Source organism: Mus caroli, chromosome 3 (genome assembly GCF_900094665.2).
Source record: "Mus caroli chromosome 3, CAROLI_EIJ_v1.1, whole genome shotgun sequence".
Classification (NCBI taxonomy): domain Eukaryota; kingdom Metazoa; phylum Chordata; class Mammalia; order Rodentia; family Muridae; genus Mus; species Mus caroli.
Window position 1 is genome coordinate 115,465,277 of NC_034572.1, and position 17,494 is coordinate 115,482,770.

The 17,494-nt window shown below is 38.8% G+C and overlaps 1 protein-coding gene across 2 annotated transcripts in view; it reads left to right on the top strand.

Annotated features, from left to right (window-relative positions):
* Positions 1-17,494, top strand: part of Arhgap29 (Rho GTPase activating protein 29) — a 67,488-nt gene that overhangs the window by 11,017 nt on the left and 38,977 nt on the right. The window contains exons 1-2 of one of the 2 annotated variants that reach the window (XM_021157543.2): positions 3,312-3,458; positions 9,314-9,550. In XM_021157543.2, the coding sequence (XP_021013202.1) occupies positions 9,346-9,550 (205 nt within the window). In that variant the 5' untranslated portion in view covers positions 3,312-3,458; positions 9,314-9,345. Of the gene's footprint in view, positions 1-3,311; positions 3,459-9,313; positions 9,551-17,494 lie in introns of those variants that run through there. The other variant, XM_021157541.2, reaches the window with a different exon arrangement.

Genomic DNA, 17,494 nt, shown 5'->3' on the forward strand with positions numbered 1-17,494 from the left:
TTAAAAAAAAAATAGCACCACTACACATAAGAATATAATTATTCAGCCTGGTACCATAGACATTTTGAGGAGAATGTATTAAAAAATTTTTAGAAGTTTGTAAATTGATGGTTCATAGGATGAATGACTTACAGGTAACATAAAATAAGTGCAAATTACCATTTTAAAGGAGAAATTAATCCGGGCAGTGGTGGCCGACACCTTTAATCCCAGCACTTGGGAGGCAGAGGCAGGTGGATTTCTGAGTTCGAGGCCAGCTTGGTCTACAGAGTAAATTCCAGGACAGCCAGGGCTACACAGGGAAATCCTGTCTCAAAAAAAAAACAAAAAAAAAACAAAGGGGGGGGCAGGGGAGAGAGAAGAGAAGAGAAGAGAAGAGAAGAGAAGAGAAGAGAAGAGAAGAGAAGAGAAGAGAAGAGAGGAGAGAGAATAGAAACAATCACAACAGAAAATAGAAAGACATTGTTTTGTTTTTCAAGGCATGGTTTCTCTGTATAGTCCTGGCTGTCCTGTAGCTCACTCTGTAGACCACACTGGCTTAGAACTCACAGACATCTGCCTGCCTCTGCCTCCTATATGCTGGGATTAAAGATGTGCGCTGCTGCCAGCTACCCCTACCCCGACCTTCGGCTGGTAATTTCTTTTCAATTATAGGTTGCTTCCAGAAATGTTTCTCTGCATCTTGTTAAACAATTTGAGATGTTGCATTTCTACAGTAGATCTAAAGATGATTTTTACTTTTGAAGGGGAGGGCTTTATAATTTTACTATAAACCAATAATTTTAAGTACAAAGATTATTTCAGTATTGTGCTTTTCATAGTTAACGTTTATTTGTACCATATAAACTTACTTTATAGATCAGGAGATATTTATAAGAGTCTTTTTAATTTAAAAATGAACTTATTTTTGTGAATATTTGCAAATCTCATCCTTTGTATGAAGAATGGTAGCTAATATGTTTTTAGACAATTGAAGGATTAAGATTATAAGACCAAAATTTCCCATAAACAGCCCTACTAGACTTTAAGCATCTCATATTCATGGATCTATTCTGTGTCAGGTTCTATGGACAATAGTTGGCTGTTTGGATATGGGTGGGATGGTTAGAGTCGGATCTGCTGGAAAAAATGTTAAGAACCACGTGGAACCAGGCGTGGTGGTGCATGCCTTTGATCCCAGCACTTGGGAGGCAGAGGCAGGTGGATTTCTGAGTTCGAGGCTAGCCTGGTCTACAGAGTAAATTCCAGGACAGCCAGGGCTACACAGAGAAACCCTGTCTTGAAAACAAAAACACACACACACAAAAGAACCACGTGGAGCAGATGGAGCCAAATACTTTGTTCTCTTGATGTCCCTTCTTGACCTTCAGAATCCTTTCTTCTCCTGAATGTGCCCTTCAGTTTTTAGTAACAGTGGTTTCCTGGGCTGTTCATGGTGCAGTGTGTTTAAGGGGATGTTTTTTACATGCCTTCAGTATTATTGCTTTCAGTTTTGATATAGTTATACTTGAAGCTTTATGAGTGCATTTTAAACAACTAAATCTGAAAAAAAAAATGTGGAGCCAAGTGACCAAGGAGCCTCTGTTGTCAACGTATCTTTGCTCAGAGGCCAATTGGCTTCACTTCCCTCAGAACTTTTTACCTCGAGGTGTCCCTCCACTTTTCCCTTAGCTCTAAGTAGTCTTCCTACTGTAGCTTTTTATCTCCGATTCCTTCTCAGCTTTCATTATCTGTCTCTGTCCTTCCCTCACCCTCCTCTCCATAGTTGTCTTTCTCCTTACACTTGTCTTTGTCTCTCTCCCAGCTCCTCATGCCCCTTTCTCTCTGACAGTTACTTGTTCATCTTATTTGTTAAGTGACATAATCAGATCCATTTTCATCAGAACACAATCTTCTTTTATATTAGTTGGATGGGAGGGATCGGTGGTGGCTGGGAGCTCAGTGAGATAGATAGACTCTTGTGTAGCCTTAGGCTGGCCTGGAACTCATTGGGTAGCTGAGACTGGCTTTGGAATCTTGATCCATCTGCCTCTGTCTCCTAAATTGTAGGATTACAGAAATGTGCCACCAACTTCAACTCACAGTTTTCTTTATGGCAGATGCGTAAAAAGAGAATTGATATATTTTTAAATAACTTAATGGGGGTGTGAGCAGCTAAGAACCACTTGAAGCAGCCACTTCTTACCATTTCCCCCCAAATGTGTGTTTCTAACTGTAGTCGTACTCTCACCCCCTTTATTCTTGAGGATGCCTTTCCTCTTAGTAGCTTGCTTTAAAAGTTCAAACATCAGTTTCCATGCTGAAAGTCTTTGCTACTTTTTTCCCCCCGAATGCAATTAAAAAGTAGTCTGGTTTTGAGGTTCCTGGATATTTGGAGCGCAAATTTGGTGTTTTGTGTTTGAGGTCAGAAGGGATGTATTTGTATGAATCTTAAAAATCCACTGTAGAGCTAAAGTAACCAAGCAATTCCATATTTATCCTTTCAAGTTACACTAAGGGGGCTGTTTTTCTTGTAATAATTGGAAAATTTAAGTGTCTGTTTTTCAGAATTTTCTCCTGATTCAATGCCTCACTTGTTGGCCCTACAGTATTTCTGTCTTGTTTTCTGGACTCCTTGGGTCCTACTCTCTTCTTTCTTTGCTTCTCTCTTGGGGTTTGCTGCTGGTAAGTCTACACCCACGTTTTCTTTCCACCTCCCCTCACACTGCCCTGGATCCTTTTCCTCCCACAGGTGGCCATTTTTCTGTCTCTATACTGTTCCCACAGGCACCCTCCCCATGTTTTTCTCTAGCTTAGCTTTCTGTGTTGAATTCAAGAGTCCTTGTATTTCAAGGGACCTGCTTCTTTTTAAATCATTCCTTCATATATCCTGGGGTGAGTTTGAAAAGTCAGTTGACCAAACACGGGCCTTGGTGGAAAATTCTGCCCTTTATAAGGGGCTGAATGGTTGTCTGGTTTCGATGTAGTTAATTCTTTTGGAAAGCTGTTGGGCTAGGTAGGCCTTGTTGCATGTTACCTGAGTGGAGCCTTCGTCTTCTGCTCCGGGTTTGGTGACAGAAGATGAAAGTGGTCCAGTAAATACACCACCCAAGAATGCCTATTACCAAATCCAGTTCTAAGGTGACTTTTCCTAAGCAATGTCTTCTGTGAGGAGACCCTGTCAGACCAGAAGCTGCTGACAAGACTACCACACCCCGGGCTCCTTTACCTTCTCTGCGCTCTGTCCCCGCCCCTGCGAGTTTGAGCCAATGGGCTGAGCCCCAGGGGGTGGGCTGGGCGGGGCAGAGGTGGGGCCAGGGCGGAGCACCTCTGCCCCAGCTGCCTCACAGCAGTGCTGGCTCGGCCCGGCATGGAGGATGGAGGCAGCAAGATTGAGCCCTAGGCGGCACGAGCCGCCGCCGCCAGGCTGTGGGTGTTCATCTGAAGTCGGCACAGGGGATACAGGATGGAGCCTCACGGTGAGTGAGGGGCGGTGGTGCTCGTTCCCACCGAGGCTGCCGAGTTGGGGTTCCCCTGAGTTGCTATCGAGTCTGGGTCCGAATATGCGGCTAGTTCTCGGTCCTCTTAGTCCTCGCTAAGCTTAGGAACTGGACTGTGAGTTACGGCAGGAGTGAGCAGATGGTATTCTAAGTAAAGCTGCCAGTTAGCTCGTATTTACCTACCGTGTACTGAAACTTCACAATTTGTAACTCCTTTAATTCTCAGGACAGCTCCATGACCCTTGAACTCATTTCTCAAACAGGGAAGCTGAGGTGAAAAATCTGCCTAAAGTAGTAATTGACAGTATCAAGGCTTAATCCTAGGCGCCCTTGCCCCAGAATCCGTGCTTTTTGCTCTGGAGCAGTGTGCTCCCGCCAACCCCGCCAGCAATTCTCGCTCCAGATGGGGTGCTCAGTCCCAAAGTATTTTAGGAGCCCCATCGTGCATATTGTTGTCTTCTATGTTTTGTGTTTAGAGAATATTTTTGTTTGAGCACACTCTCAGTGTCATGGTGTGTTCTCATTTTGTTTTGAATATGTTTGGAGGTTTGATGGTTTTAATTTTAAAACATTTATAATTGCATGTGCTCAAGACTGAGAATTTTGAAGGTAGAATTCTAGTGGCCGATGACAGTCTCTGTCCTTATCGGTTTTTCACTTTTGAGAGATAACACACCAAACATCTTTTTGGAGACAGGATTGTTACCTGTTAGGGCCTCTGTGACTATCTCTTGTTAGTTGAGTCTTTTGTCTGACACTATCAATGTTGGCTGGCCTTCTTCGTTTCTCTTCTTTCCTCTGTATGCATGAAGTCAGGCATAGGGAACGTGCACTTTGGCATTGGGTGGTTTTGGCTGATCAGAGGCGAGCCCTCCTTGCCAGGAATGCTAGACATTCTGGAGGCGTGGGGGGCAGGGCAGCTTTTTCTCCCTCTCTCTTTCCTTTTCCTTTTCCTTTCTTTTTTAGTTATCATGCTGGGTTCAGACTGCACAGGAATGAAATGTGTGTTGTATATCTTACTTTAGAAATCGTTAAGGATAAAGCTGTTCCCGACATGTTCCCGTTCTGGTTTTGTAGAGTGTTTTTTTAAAGTGTAAAGACCTTTACACTTGATTCCTGTGTGAGCTTTTTCCCCAGTGTCTTTATTTAATAGATTCTCACAAACTCAGAAATTATGCTGAAATAACAGATTTCTGAAATCATGCAATTTTGAATAAGTAAGAACTAAAGTGCAGATATTTTGGGAAGTTTTACATCCCAGTTAGCTCTCTGCTTATGTCATATACATTATGGACTGTGTGAGGGGACATTTGATTGACACAAACTGCTGAAGTCTTGGAAAAGTCCCCATCTGAGAGTTTAGGAAATCTGTATGAATGTTTTGGGTTTTTTCTCTCCTGCTGGTCGGTTGGCCCGAGGGCCTCTTGCCGGCCTTTGAGCACTTTTGCACTGAGCTCTGAGTCCACATATGTAAAGCACATATAATTTAGAGGTTAGAGTTGCTTTTGTATATTCATTTTCTACTTTCTATAAAATTCTTTAAGAAATAGATAATACAGTTCTTAATATTTATGGCTTGGAGTTGGAAGAGATGAGAATTAGTTTCCCAAATATTTCACTCAACAGCCTGTTTGCACAGTTCAAACTTCACTTGGAAGCATAGTCCGGGTTTCCATGAAATTAGTTAAGCTTCTGGAACTGGTTCCAGCCCTATATTTCTTGTTTACAATCTGCAGACTTATGAAGCCACAGCTTGTTTATTATTTAAATCTGCTTAAAAACAATTTCCCACAATCAAGTGCCTTAGTAATAATAGCTCACAATGACTGAGTCTTCATGCCAGGCACTGTGCTAAGTACTTTCCATGCATCACTATCTAATTTAATTAAATTACCAGTTTCAATCTGTTATTAACTATACTTTATATTACCACTAAGCAGAGAATACTTATTTTGGCGCATGGGAAAGTCATATACAGGACCTTGCAAAGTGCATGTTGTCCAGACTTTCTCATTGTCATAGTTCAATTAGAAAAGTGTGATTTTAATTTTAAACACCTTTCAATTGTAGTGTTGCTCCTTTAAAAGTTTTAAATGAGAAAAATTGTAAAGATGTTCTAAAAACTAATGCATTTATCATAGTGCATATTTCATGCCTTTCCCCTCTGTGTTCATTGGTATGTCAACAGGTTTTCTAAGTCTTGTCTAAAAATTAGAAGTATTTTTAAAGCAGGGTTTACAACTTTGAATTGCTAATTTGACACAAATTATTCAGTTCTCTTTACTCATGAATTGACTTTAAACTTGTTAATCTTTTAATTTTTGAAATCATCTTTATCAGTGACTCTGACTAAGTGTCTAGTTGACTAAATTTAAAGGTGCCATAAACAACAGAAAGACTTTATTATGTATACTGCAAAGGTGATAGAGTTTGATAGGCTAATTAGTAGCCTTCTCAGTGATATGTAAAAGATCTGCCCAAACAAGGTACTTGAGTATTTTATTTACTTTTCTTAGTTGAAGAGGTACTTTAATATTAATGACCAAAATTGTCCTGTTTACTTTGGAAATTACAAGGAATAATTTGAGGTTGTAAGCTAGTTTAAGTGTAAAAAGTATATTCTTAAATAATTTGAAATAGACAAAAAGACACTGAGTAAATGAATCTTTGAAACTATTAAATGGTAACAAGACATCATGTTTACATAATCATAAGTAATGATAGAAATAAGTTCCAGGCCCTGCTGGTGACATACTCCTTTAACCCCAGCACTCAGAGGCAGAGGCAGAGGCAGAGGCAGGCAGATCTCAGAGTTTGAGGAGTTTGAGGCCAGAGTTGACTTCTAGGACAGCCAGGGTTATACAGAGAAATCCTGTCTTGAAAAAACAAAACAAAATAAAAGAAATATAACTTTGATTTTCATTTTATGTAATCTCATGCCTTTACATAATTTCATATGCTTATTTTTGAGAATATTTTAGAGTAGATTTTTAAGCAAATTTCTCTACAAAATATTACATCCTAGAGTTATTTTTGTATTTCTATAAAAGTTATTAGAATAAACTTATTAAGCCCATTCATTATTAATCATTCATTTTGCAGATAGTTTCAAGTAGGCTATCCCTTACTGTGATATAAGCAAAAAATATGAAGGCTAGTAAATGGTTGTGGTCTTGATGTCAAGACTGTAGTCTGGACAGGGATTCATCTATTTGAACTATAGTAAATACAGAGTGAAAATTTTAAGATACTATAAGAGGACTGTTGGAGATTCTGCTGCCAATGATACAGGGAAGTCTCTCTCTCTCTCTCTCTCTCTCTCTCTCTCTGAGACAAGGTTTCTCTGCATAGCCTTGGCTTCTTAGAACTTGCTCTGTAGACACAGCTGGACTAGAACTCAGAGATCTGCCTGTCTTTGCCTCCTGAGTGCTAGGATTAAAGGTGTACATCACCACTGTCCTGCCAGAAAGATTTCTTTAAGAAAGTGATTTTTGGGCTGACAGAGTAAGTAAATCAAGGAGGAAGGAGTATTCCAAGCACATGAAACCTCATGTAGTGGCCAGGACCATCAACTAAGCAATCTTTTCAAGGTGTAGAACTATATGTAAAGCCAATTTAGTGAGTTGCAACTAGCATTTTAAAAGTAGAACTAGGGGCTAGAGAGATAGCTTAGGGCTAAGAACTCACACTGCTCTTGTAGAACTAAGTTTGGTTTCTAGTACTCAGCCCAGACAACTTACAACTGCCTATAACTCCTGCTCCATGGAAATCCAAGCCAGCTTCTCTGGCCTCGTGGGGCATCTTGCATTCACATGTGTATACATACACATACACATAGATACACACATAATTGAAAGTAAATACCAAATATAAATAAAACAAATGAGATAGAATATTGAAACATATATCACAGATCCTTAGATTATGTGTTTTATGAAACCCAAATGCATTTGTACATGCACTATACACAAAAATGACATACTACTCTGTATATTAGTTATAGTGCATAATTCATGCTGTGGGTTGCAGGAAAAAAAAAGAAAGAAGGAAAAAAGAAAGGTCTGAAAATGAAAAAGGTATGTGTGGGGAAGTGAGTCCTGTCTCGCTGTAGAGGCAGGTGTAGGAACACCACTATCATTTTGAACTTCACCGACCTTCACATTTACCTCAGTCCTTTTGAAAAGTACTGAGCAAAGAAGGAGGATATACACGTTAGAGGTTCATGACACATAAATGGAGGTAGCTAAATCCTTAAGAAATTAATATTAATATTAATAGAAGCTTAAGAAAAAGTAATGGTTGTTCATTAGTATGGTAGCAGTAAAAGTAAGAATAGATATATTAGAGAATTGCTATTGGGAACAAAAATCTATTATGCCATGAATAAACAATGTCTCTTACATATAACAACGATATTATTACAAGAAGCTTCCTATTATTGATTTCATGGAGATCCTTGGTTGTTCTATCATTATCAAATTATCCAAATACTCATAGCATATTTGGGAAAGGTTTTAATGATGTTTGAGCTAATTCTCCACCACCCCCAACCCCTTCTTTTGTTTTTTCCAGTCAGGGTTTCTCTGTGTAACTCTGGCTGTTTTGGATCTCACTCTGTAAACCAAGTTGACCTCAAACTTAGAGATCATCTGCCTCTGCCCCAGAGTGCTGGGATTAAAGGCATGTGCCACCATTGTTCTGCTATTGTTTGTTTGCTTGCTTGCTTGTTTTTTAATGAAACAATGTCTTTCTACATAGTCCAGGCTATCCTGGAACTTGATGTGTGGTCCAGGCTGGCCTTGAACTCTTGAGATCTTCCTGACTCTGTCTGGGGTGTGATAGGATATGCCTGGCCCTCCTTTGTTGTTTCTTTTCTGATTTCAAGAGGCACAACCAAAATAAGGACTTTCAATTTTAGAATAGTTAAATAAAGATAAAAAGACAAAATTTTGAGTTGTAGTACATTGGAATTAGATGTCTTAGCAGAGACCCTTTTACTTTGTGATCTCTTCATCTTCAGACGAGCCTGTAAATTAGTTGAATTGATTGCACATTTGGAAAATATTAGAGCTGAGATTAAAATACAAGTTTTTCTTATGCCAAGTATTGCCCTTTTACTATATCATCCTGAAATTACTCTTTTAATCATATTCTTGACAAGTTTGGATACGCTGGATATCTATGCATGTATATGCATTCTCTGAAAATTACTCCAATTGAACTAACGTGCTGAATGGACACTTCAGTATCATTGCCACATCTAACTCTGACGGTAATCTCTGGTGTAGGTGTTGTCAGTGTGTTTTCCTTGAATGAGCATGTCACAGTGAAGAGATGAAGTAACAGCTTGTGAGGTCACACAGTAAGTGGTAGGAGAAGATTTTCTCTCAATGTATCTCACCTTTAGTTTTGAAGACAATTCTGCAAAGGGAAAATATGACTGTCTACTTAGTGATGCTTTAGAACTGTCCTTACAATAAAAAAGGAAAAATTCTCTATTGTAAGAATTAAAGTAGTTATGAGCACAAATGTTAGCACTAAGGTTTATCTATGTTTGAACTTGAGCTATCAGTTGGGAATCTATAGGCATTTTAGCCGGAAAGCTCAGGCTCTTTGCATTGTGAAATGAAAAGAATGGTAGGAGCTTGCACATCCCAGGGTTTGCTTATCATGGAGTTGTCAGACACGCGGTGGCAGCCGCTGTCCCTGGGCTCAGGGTTTCCTTATCGAGAGCTAGAACGCTGAGGTGGGCCGGGGCTGTCTGTGGAACCTAGTACGATATTTCTTGGCTGATATGCTATTTTCCCCTCTCTTTTGTTTCTTGTCCCCTTAAGGATTTCAGTTTTTCTGACTGTTAAATGAGAGGATGATTGCTCACAAACAGAAAAAGGCAAAGAAAAAACGTGTTTGGGCATCAGGCCAACCTGCTGCTGCTATTACAACTTCTGAAATGGGGCTCAAGTCCGTAAGTTCCAGCTCCAGTTTTGATCCGGAGTACATCAAGGAGCTGGTGAATGATGTCAGGAAGTTCTCCCATATGTTACTGTATTTGAAAGAAGCTATTCTTTCAGGTTTGTCAACTTTTCTCAGTATTCTTACTAGTAGTTTGTAAAACTTAAGCGCCTGCCTAATAATGCATCAATGTGTGTCCCATGACAAGAGCAGGCCATTCTTCACTACTTAGTTTATGACTTTTTCCCAAAATGTTAAATGCTTACAATGTAAATGTTTTTCTAACCAGATAACAGTACAATACATAATAAAAGCCTTGTTAAGTGCGAGAGAACAAGCGCACAAAAGAAAAACTAGCTTTGGATTTTGAGCAGAGTTGAGTGTATTTTACATTGGCTTACTTGAGAACACTGAAATCTAAACACTCCTGGTACTGATCTGTGAGAAGCAGACTTTGTAATTTACCTTGCTGGCACTTTAGTCTAAAATTTACTTTTCATATTCTTGCCAAAATTTAATCCAAAATGTACATCTCTGACTTGACTGGAGAACCTGTCTTTCAGCTATTAGTGCCACTTTCCTATCCACATTTGATGTCAGTGACAGGTAGTGCTTCAGAGACCTCCTCCTCTTTAGTAATAAACAGCAGCTCACAGCGTCATTGCTAGTCATAAGGAGTGAAGATCTCTGGTGTTTATATGAGGCCTCTTGGGCCTTTATAGACATTTATCAGATTCCAATAAATATGTTTGAGCATATAACTAAGATGTTTGTTTCCCAAAACCATATCCTATGTTTATACTAATTTTTCTCAAACCTAACTATAATTTTCAAGTTGAAATTCCCAAAATAATTGGACTGAAATGGAAGGTTCAAAATTTTAGTAAAGTTTTCATCATATATTGTTCTTTTGAGATTATATACATGTTAAAGAAGTTACTCACAGTCCTGTTTATTTTAATAGCTCCATCTTGAAGTCTAGCTATGGATGATTGGATGGCAGTTAACTAAAAAGATACCCTAAGCACATTATTATACTCATAACACATCTCAACAAAACAACAAACCTGCCATTTATTCAAAGATGTATGGCTTCATAATAAAGCCTTGCTTTTTTTACTTTTAGGTTGTTGTTTTTGTTCTTTTTGATGTATAGTCCATTATACTGGTTGATTTTTAAAGGCTATTAAAATAATATTTTAAATAGTAAAGTATTTACCTCAGTTTATAGTAGAGTATAATTTAATGTTTCCATTTAAGTTTTAGTTAATATAAATAAGAATTGTATTAGAATTTCTATTGTTATTTTTGGGGAGAATTTAATATTTTTTCAAATCCACATCTTATATAGTTATCCTTTGTTTTACAGATTTAAAATGATATTTTAAAATAAGTTGTATCATCTTTTATCTTTAAAAAATGTATGAGTTTCAGTATATACATAGACAATCCAGAGCCTAAGAAGATTCTCACTGGTCCTCAGTGGGAAAAGAGAAAGGTGGTTATAACATACAGTAGGAGACTACTCTTTGAAATAGAAGGTTCATGTAGCCCAGCAGGAGTGGCACACTCCGTTCCAGCACTCAGGCGGAGGTAAGCAGATCTCTGCGTTCAAGGCCAGCCTGGGCTACAGAGTGAGTTGCAGGACAGCTAGGGCTACACAGAGAAACCCTGTCTCAATAATAATAACAACAACAACAACTAGTAATAATAATAACTAATAACAACGACAACAACAACAACTAATAATAACTAATAATACCTAAAAAACAAAACGAACAAAAATGGTGGATAAAGTACTTGCCTTACAAGTATGAGAATTAGAGTTGGATGCTCAGAATCTATATAGAATAGAAGCCAAGCAGACTCAGAGGCCACCAATAAGTCCTTCCAGTAAAGACAGGATATTAGGGACAAGCTGGCAGGCTGGACTAACCACAACTGGTAAGCTATGTTCACTAAGATACTCTCAAAGTGGAAAGCGCTCAAAGAAGATACCCGAGTTCTACTTGAGGCCTCCACACACAGCATACATGTGCATGTGTGCACCCACAGAAAGGAACATAGGAATGTGAATCCCTGTGGCAAAAGAAGCATCAATGGGGGGGGGGGGGAGATTGAGATTGATTGAAGCGGAACATAGTCCAGTGTATTTATCTTCAAGTTTTGTGATGAATTTTTAAAGTGTCCCCTCTTTCCCCAAGACTGATTTTTTTTTGTGTGTGTGTGAGTTTTATGACAAATTCTGCATTGAAGTTTCCTAGTAGAACTATGAAACCAATTTTAGTAGTTGAAGAACTAGTGATTATCAAAGACCTCTGTATTTCTAACAGGAAATGGTTTTATTCATGTGTTCTCTTTCCTCCCCCTCCCCCTACACACACACACACATACACACACACACACACACACACACACACTCACACTGATGCAGGTGTTCTAGGTGACTCAATTTAGGAATAAATGAACTCCTTAAAGAGAGAGATTTGAGGCATGAATCCTTACTCTGCCTCAGGCAAGTGATAGTTTGGTGTCTTCTTCCAGAGCTCATCACCAAGAGGTTCCCCTGCACTCTTACACAAGCAGCAGGTGTGAAATGTTAAGTGTGAGATTCCTATCTACTATCATTAAGGTGCATTACTAATAATTATAGGAAGAAATTATGCATCTTACATTAATGGGCTAAAGATACTCACTTTAATTTCTCTGTTTAATTGTGGATTAGAATATATGTAATGTAAGGCCTAATTCAAGTTTATGGTTGCCCCCCACCAGGAATACTATTATACTTTCCAAATAACAGATTCACAAATGGTCTCCTAGTTTATGAAGTATTTTTTAAAATAAAACACTAATTTTGTTTGTGTAAGTTGTTTTGCTTGTGTAATGCATGTATCAAGTGCTCACAGAGGCCAGAGAGGGGTATAGGATGCTCCTAGATCTGGAGTAACAGTTTTGATAGAGGTGCTGGGAACCAAGCCCAAGGGTTCTTAACTGCCAAGCCATCTCCAGTGTTTCATGAAGGAATTTTAAAGTATGCTTTTGTAACATACCTCTGGAATCCGAGAATTTAAAACCTTTTAGTTACATAGAAGGAACACACACAGCACAATATTCCTAGTTTTTCTGCTACTTCATGTTTGAAAGTATAAAATGATATTATAAAATATATTTGGAAAAACAGATTGTGAGTTGTGATTATTCTTGTAACTTTTATTTATATAACACAATTTTAAATGGGTTTTAATCGGAGCTTACAATTACTTTGTTCTTCTAGTTGTTTTGGTTTTGTTTTGTCAGGTTGTGCTGTTTTGTTTGAGAGTCTTCCTATGAAGCTCAGATCGGCCTTGAACTAGTGTCTCCTCTCAGCCTTTAGTACTGGAGATGACAAGGAGCCATTCCCCCTTTCACTTGCTCTCCTCTCCTCTACCCTTACCTTTTTCGCTTTTTATTTTAAATAGACAAATATGAAAGATGCAAGTTTATTATATAAATCACATATTGTAAACTATCATTATTCTATAACTTCTTTAACATCATGACAGTTTATCATAGAGATTCAGAATCTAGACTTGGGTCTGTAATCTCAGGACTTGAGGGGCTGAGGCAGGAGGATGGCTAATTCAAGCTTATTATGTAATAAGAGCTAACACACACACAGCAGCTCTCATTCCACTTCTTGCTGGTTGTGTGTAATCCTGAACCAAAGAGGTACTAGCACATCCATCAGTGGATTTTGTTTATTAAATGAGTTCTTACATATAAAACTCTCATTAGTGCTTTAAGTCAGCTGTTACTAGTTTTAGAGTTACCAGGTAGCTAGTTAGTTTAAAAAAAAGCTGCTGTACCTCAAGGTCCACAGTTGTCCTGTAAATTCAGAAGTCATCACAGCAAAAGTAGAGATTTGCTGCTTATAAGTTCTGCGCTTTTTCCTTTGTTGTTTTGGTCAAGCTGAATTAACAAAACCATTTTTTTTTTAAATTGGTCAGTTTTTCTTTTTTTGATCAAGGAAAACACCATGATTTTTTTTTTTTCATGTATTCACTCAAGCGTTTCCATGAAGTGTTTGCAATATAAACACTGTGGTATTGTGTTAATGGCTGAGAAACAAAAAGTAGAGCGGGCTAATCTGTTTTCACTTGATAAGATGAATGTAGCAGAAAATGAACGGGTGAAACTAAGCGGGTAAACAATCCAGGAAAGTGCAGGGTGCCACATTGACGGGGAAACACCCAACACTGGGTGGGATACTGTTTTGCTGTTGTAGAAAACTAGTTAAATTTCTTTATATTTCCATCTGCAATACCTTTGTAGTATAAATCAAAGGCAGGCATTGTGTGGTGGCTATGTTTTAAATTGTTTTGTACTTAGGTGTAGTACTAAATGATAATAAATGTAAGTTGACAGATACAGAAATGTTTTAATGCAATGTACTCTTATTTGATTTCCAAGTTATTTACTAATATTGGTTTTATGATAGAATGAAATTTAAATTTCACTTTTTTATTAACCAAGATATTGTGGGGCAAGGCTATAAGTATTTCTTTTACTAAATCTCTGTTAAGTGTATCTCTCTTCAGAGACAGTTTGTGCGAATGGCTTATAGATTTCCTTGTAAGGCTCTTATTTGTAAGCATTAAGACAAAGGCAGTTTCATGTTTATTAGTTGATATTCACAGCAGCCTTATGAGGAAAGGAAAGGAGATACTCTTACCGATTCTCTTTTACTGAGCTAAAAAAAAAAAAAAAAAAGTTCCAAAATCCCAGCCTTTCATTTAAAAACGTGGCAGCCTGGGTTGGTTTTCCTAGTCCAAGCCTGTAGGTTTGTTTCACCACATGAAGAAGTCTCAGCCTCTTGCTTTTACTAATCGTGCCACTGTTCTTTTGTTTGTTTTAGCTTAGTCTGGTTCTTTGAAGGGGAGGTAACTTGGTGTAGCTTAAAGGAGCCATTTAAACTCGTGGAAGTTTTGAAAAGTTGCCAGTTGCGTGGTAGGATAGGGGAGCTTTTCTTCATAAGAATCATTGGAGGTCGCCTAAGAACGTTTGGTGTAAGTGAAACTTGTTTTCTTTGACACATTCCAGTACAGATAGTTGAAGGCCTGCTAATTTGTGAAGTTCCTGGATAAATTAATTATTAGACTATGCTAATGCCTGTTATGAATCTTTGTGATTAGTCTTCCCTTTAGATTTTTTTGTTGATTTATAGACTTTCAGGAGTATATATTAAATTATGGGGAACTGGAAGTAATTAGAGTACAATTTGAGGTTTGAATGAAATGTATTTTTAGTAACTCAGTTACTACCTTTCTACTGAAGTTGGTTGGGAACAACCTCAGTATATGTAAAGGCTTCTTGTGTAAGAATAAAGGAAGTTCAAGTTGGTAAGCCCTTTATGCTGATAGTTACTGCATGTTCTACAGTATTTAAACAAAATAAAGCAAAACAAAAAACTCTCTAGTAGGGAATATACTGCAGGTAACTCTATAAGAGAAGAGTGAATTTTGACTCACAGTGGATGATCAGTTAGCCCCCAAGGCTCTGCAGTGTGAAGCAGCACAGGATGCTGGGAGTGTATGGTAGAGAGAGATTGCTCACAGCATCACATCACAAGCTCCAGAGCAGAGAAGAAAGGTCTGGGGTCTCACACCTGTCTTCAGGGCACTCGGCACTCCCTTGGTGTCCTGTAATTGTCCACCAGGCCTCTCCTCCTAAGCAGTAGTTACCAACCTTCCTAATGTGCCGCCCCTTAGTACAGTTCCTCATGCTGTGGTGACCCCCGACCATAACATGATTCTCCTTGCTGCTTCATAGCTGTAATGTTGCTGCTGTTATGTAAATATCTGTGGGGTTTGATGGTATAAGGTGAGCCCAGGGAAGGGATCCTTAGACTTCCAAAGGGGTCGTGACCCACAGCTTACGAGCTGCTGTCCTAAGTCTCTATTCTCTCCTAGTGCCATCCTGGGAGCCCCCTTTAACAGAGCCCTCGCATCCTCTCATTTCTTTCTTGATAGGGATATTAGTAAGGGAATAGTTAATGTGATGGGGGAATATTTTTTTTGTTTTTTTTGTTTTTTGTTTTTTGAGACAGGGTTTCTCTGTGTAGCTCTGGCTGTCCTGGCACTCACTTTGTAGACCAGGCTGGCCTCGAACTCAGAAATCCGCCTGCCTCTGCCTCCCGAGTGCTGGGATTAAAGGCGTGCGCCACCACGCCCGGCTGGGAGAATATTTTTGTTTCTTTATCCTAAAGATAGTTTTTCTTTATGGTTATTATCTTTCATTGTTTATAAAAAATTGATGAAATTATGAATTAACTGTCTACAATTTTTGTTATTTTTAAAGCTATGTCAATAGAGACAATAAACAGTATGAATTCTGGAATTATATACTCTGGATTCAAATTTTGGCTCCACAGTACAATAAACCTGATAAATTTGTTATGTTTCAGTATTCTCATCTATATAATGGGATTTAAAAAAAAAAAAAAAAACTCTGTCTAATAAAATTGTGGACCATGAAATTGGACAGTATTTTTCTTTAAATTGTTTTGTTTTGTTTTGTAGTTTCTCTGTGTAACTCTGACTGTTCTGGAACTCTTTAGACCAGGCTAGCCTCAAATTCAGTGATCTCTTCCCCTCTGCCTCCTGAGTGCTGGGATTAAAGGCCTGTGCCACCCTCCCTTTCTACAATAAAAAACATTTTCAAATATCCAAATGATAAGTTACAAAGCTACAGAAGTGGTAGGTAGTCTGATCTGCACATTCTAGCCAGACGTGGACTGGGCCCAGAAAGAACACTGCTAAGAATATTAGAACTGCTGTAACTTTTGCAGGAGTAGGTAGAAGTGTTGGTTTCTTTACTCTTCAGCCAATTTTTCATCATTAACAACTAATTGAATTTTTGTAAAAAGCAAAAAATTCACTATCTTTTTTTTTTTTTTTTTTTTTTTTATGGTTTTTTGAGACAAGGTTTCTCTGTGTAGCCCTGGCTGTCCTGGAACTCACTCTGTAGACCAGGCTAGCCTCGAACTCAGAAATCCACCTGCCTCTGCCCCCCAAGTGCTGGGATTAAAGGCGTGCACCACCACTGCCCGGCCAGATCTGTATATCTTATAAGTAAATTTTCCCAGTTTTTAAAACGTGTAGATCCAATGATCCTTCACATGTGCATGTGGGTTACTGGTTTCTAATAACTAATAATTAATGCAGAGAATCAATTCTAATGTGGAAACTTAACTTTTTTAGGGATTTTGAGTGTGTTGCCATGTATATTAAGAGACATGAGATGGGAATGACCCTATTTAGTTGCCTGGAGAAGTCTGAAGAATATGTTTATACTGGGAAAAATGGAAAAGTACCACATTGTAATAGCCTTGAGATCCTTAGGTGGTGGTGGTGGTGCCACTGCTGCTGCTGCTGCTGGTGCCAGTGATGGTGCCGGTGCCGGTGCCGGTGCTGGTGCTGGTGCCGGTGTTGGTGATGGTGATTTGTGCATTTGTTTCATGGAACCTATGTGGAGGACAACTTTGGGGAGTCGATTCTCTCCTACCTTTACGTAGGTTCCAGAGATTGAGTTAAGTTGCCAGGCTCTCAGATCAAACACTTTTACCCATAGATACATCCCACTAGTCTGGTTGTGGGTTTTGATTTTGTTTTATTTTGTTTGTTTTGATTTTTTTGTTTGTTTGTGTTTTGGATTTTCAAGACAGGGTTTTTCTCTATGTAGTCCTGGATGTCCTAGAACTCATGTTAGAGACCAGGCTGACCTTGAACTCAAGAGATCTGCCTGCTTCTGCCTCCCAAGTGCTGGGATTAAAGGTGTTCATCACCACCGCTTGGCTTAGTTCTGTTAACCCTCTTAACAGGGTCACATGTAACTCATGCTGGCCTCAGACTCCCTGCATAGCTGAGGATGGACTTGGAATGCCTACTTAACTTCTACCTCACAAAACAAAACAAAACAAAACAAAAAAACACCAAAACTAGCCGGGCGTGGTGGCGCACGCCTTTAATCCCAGCACTCGGGAGGCAGAGGCAGGCGGATTTCTGAGTTCGAGGCCAGCCTGG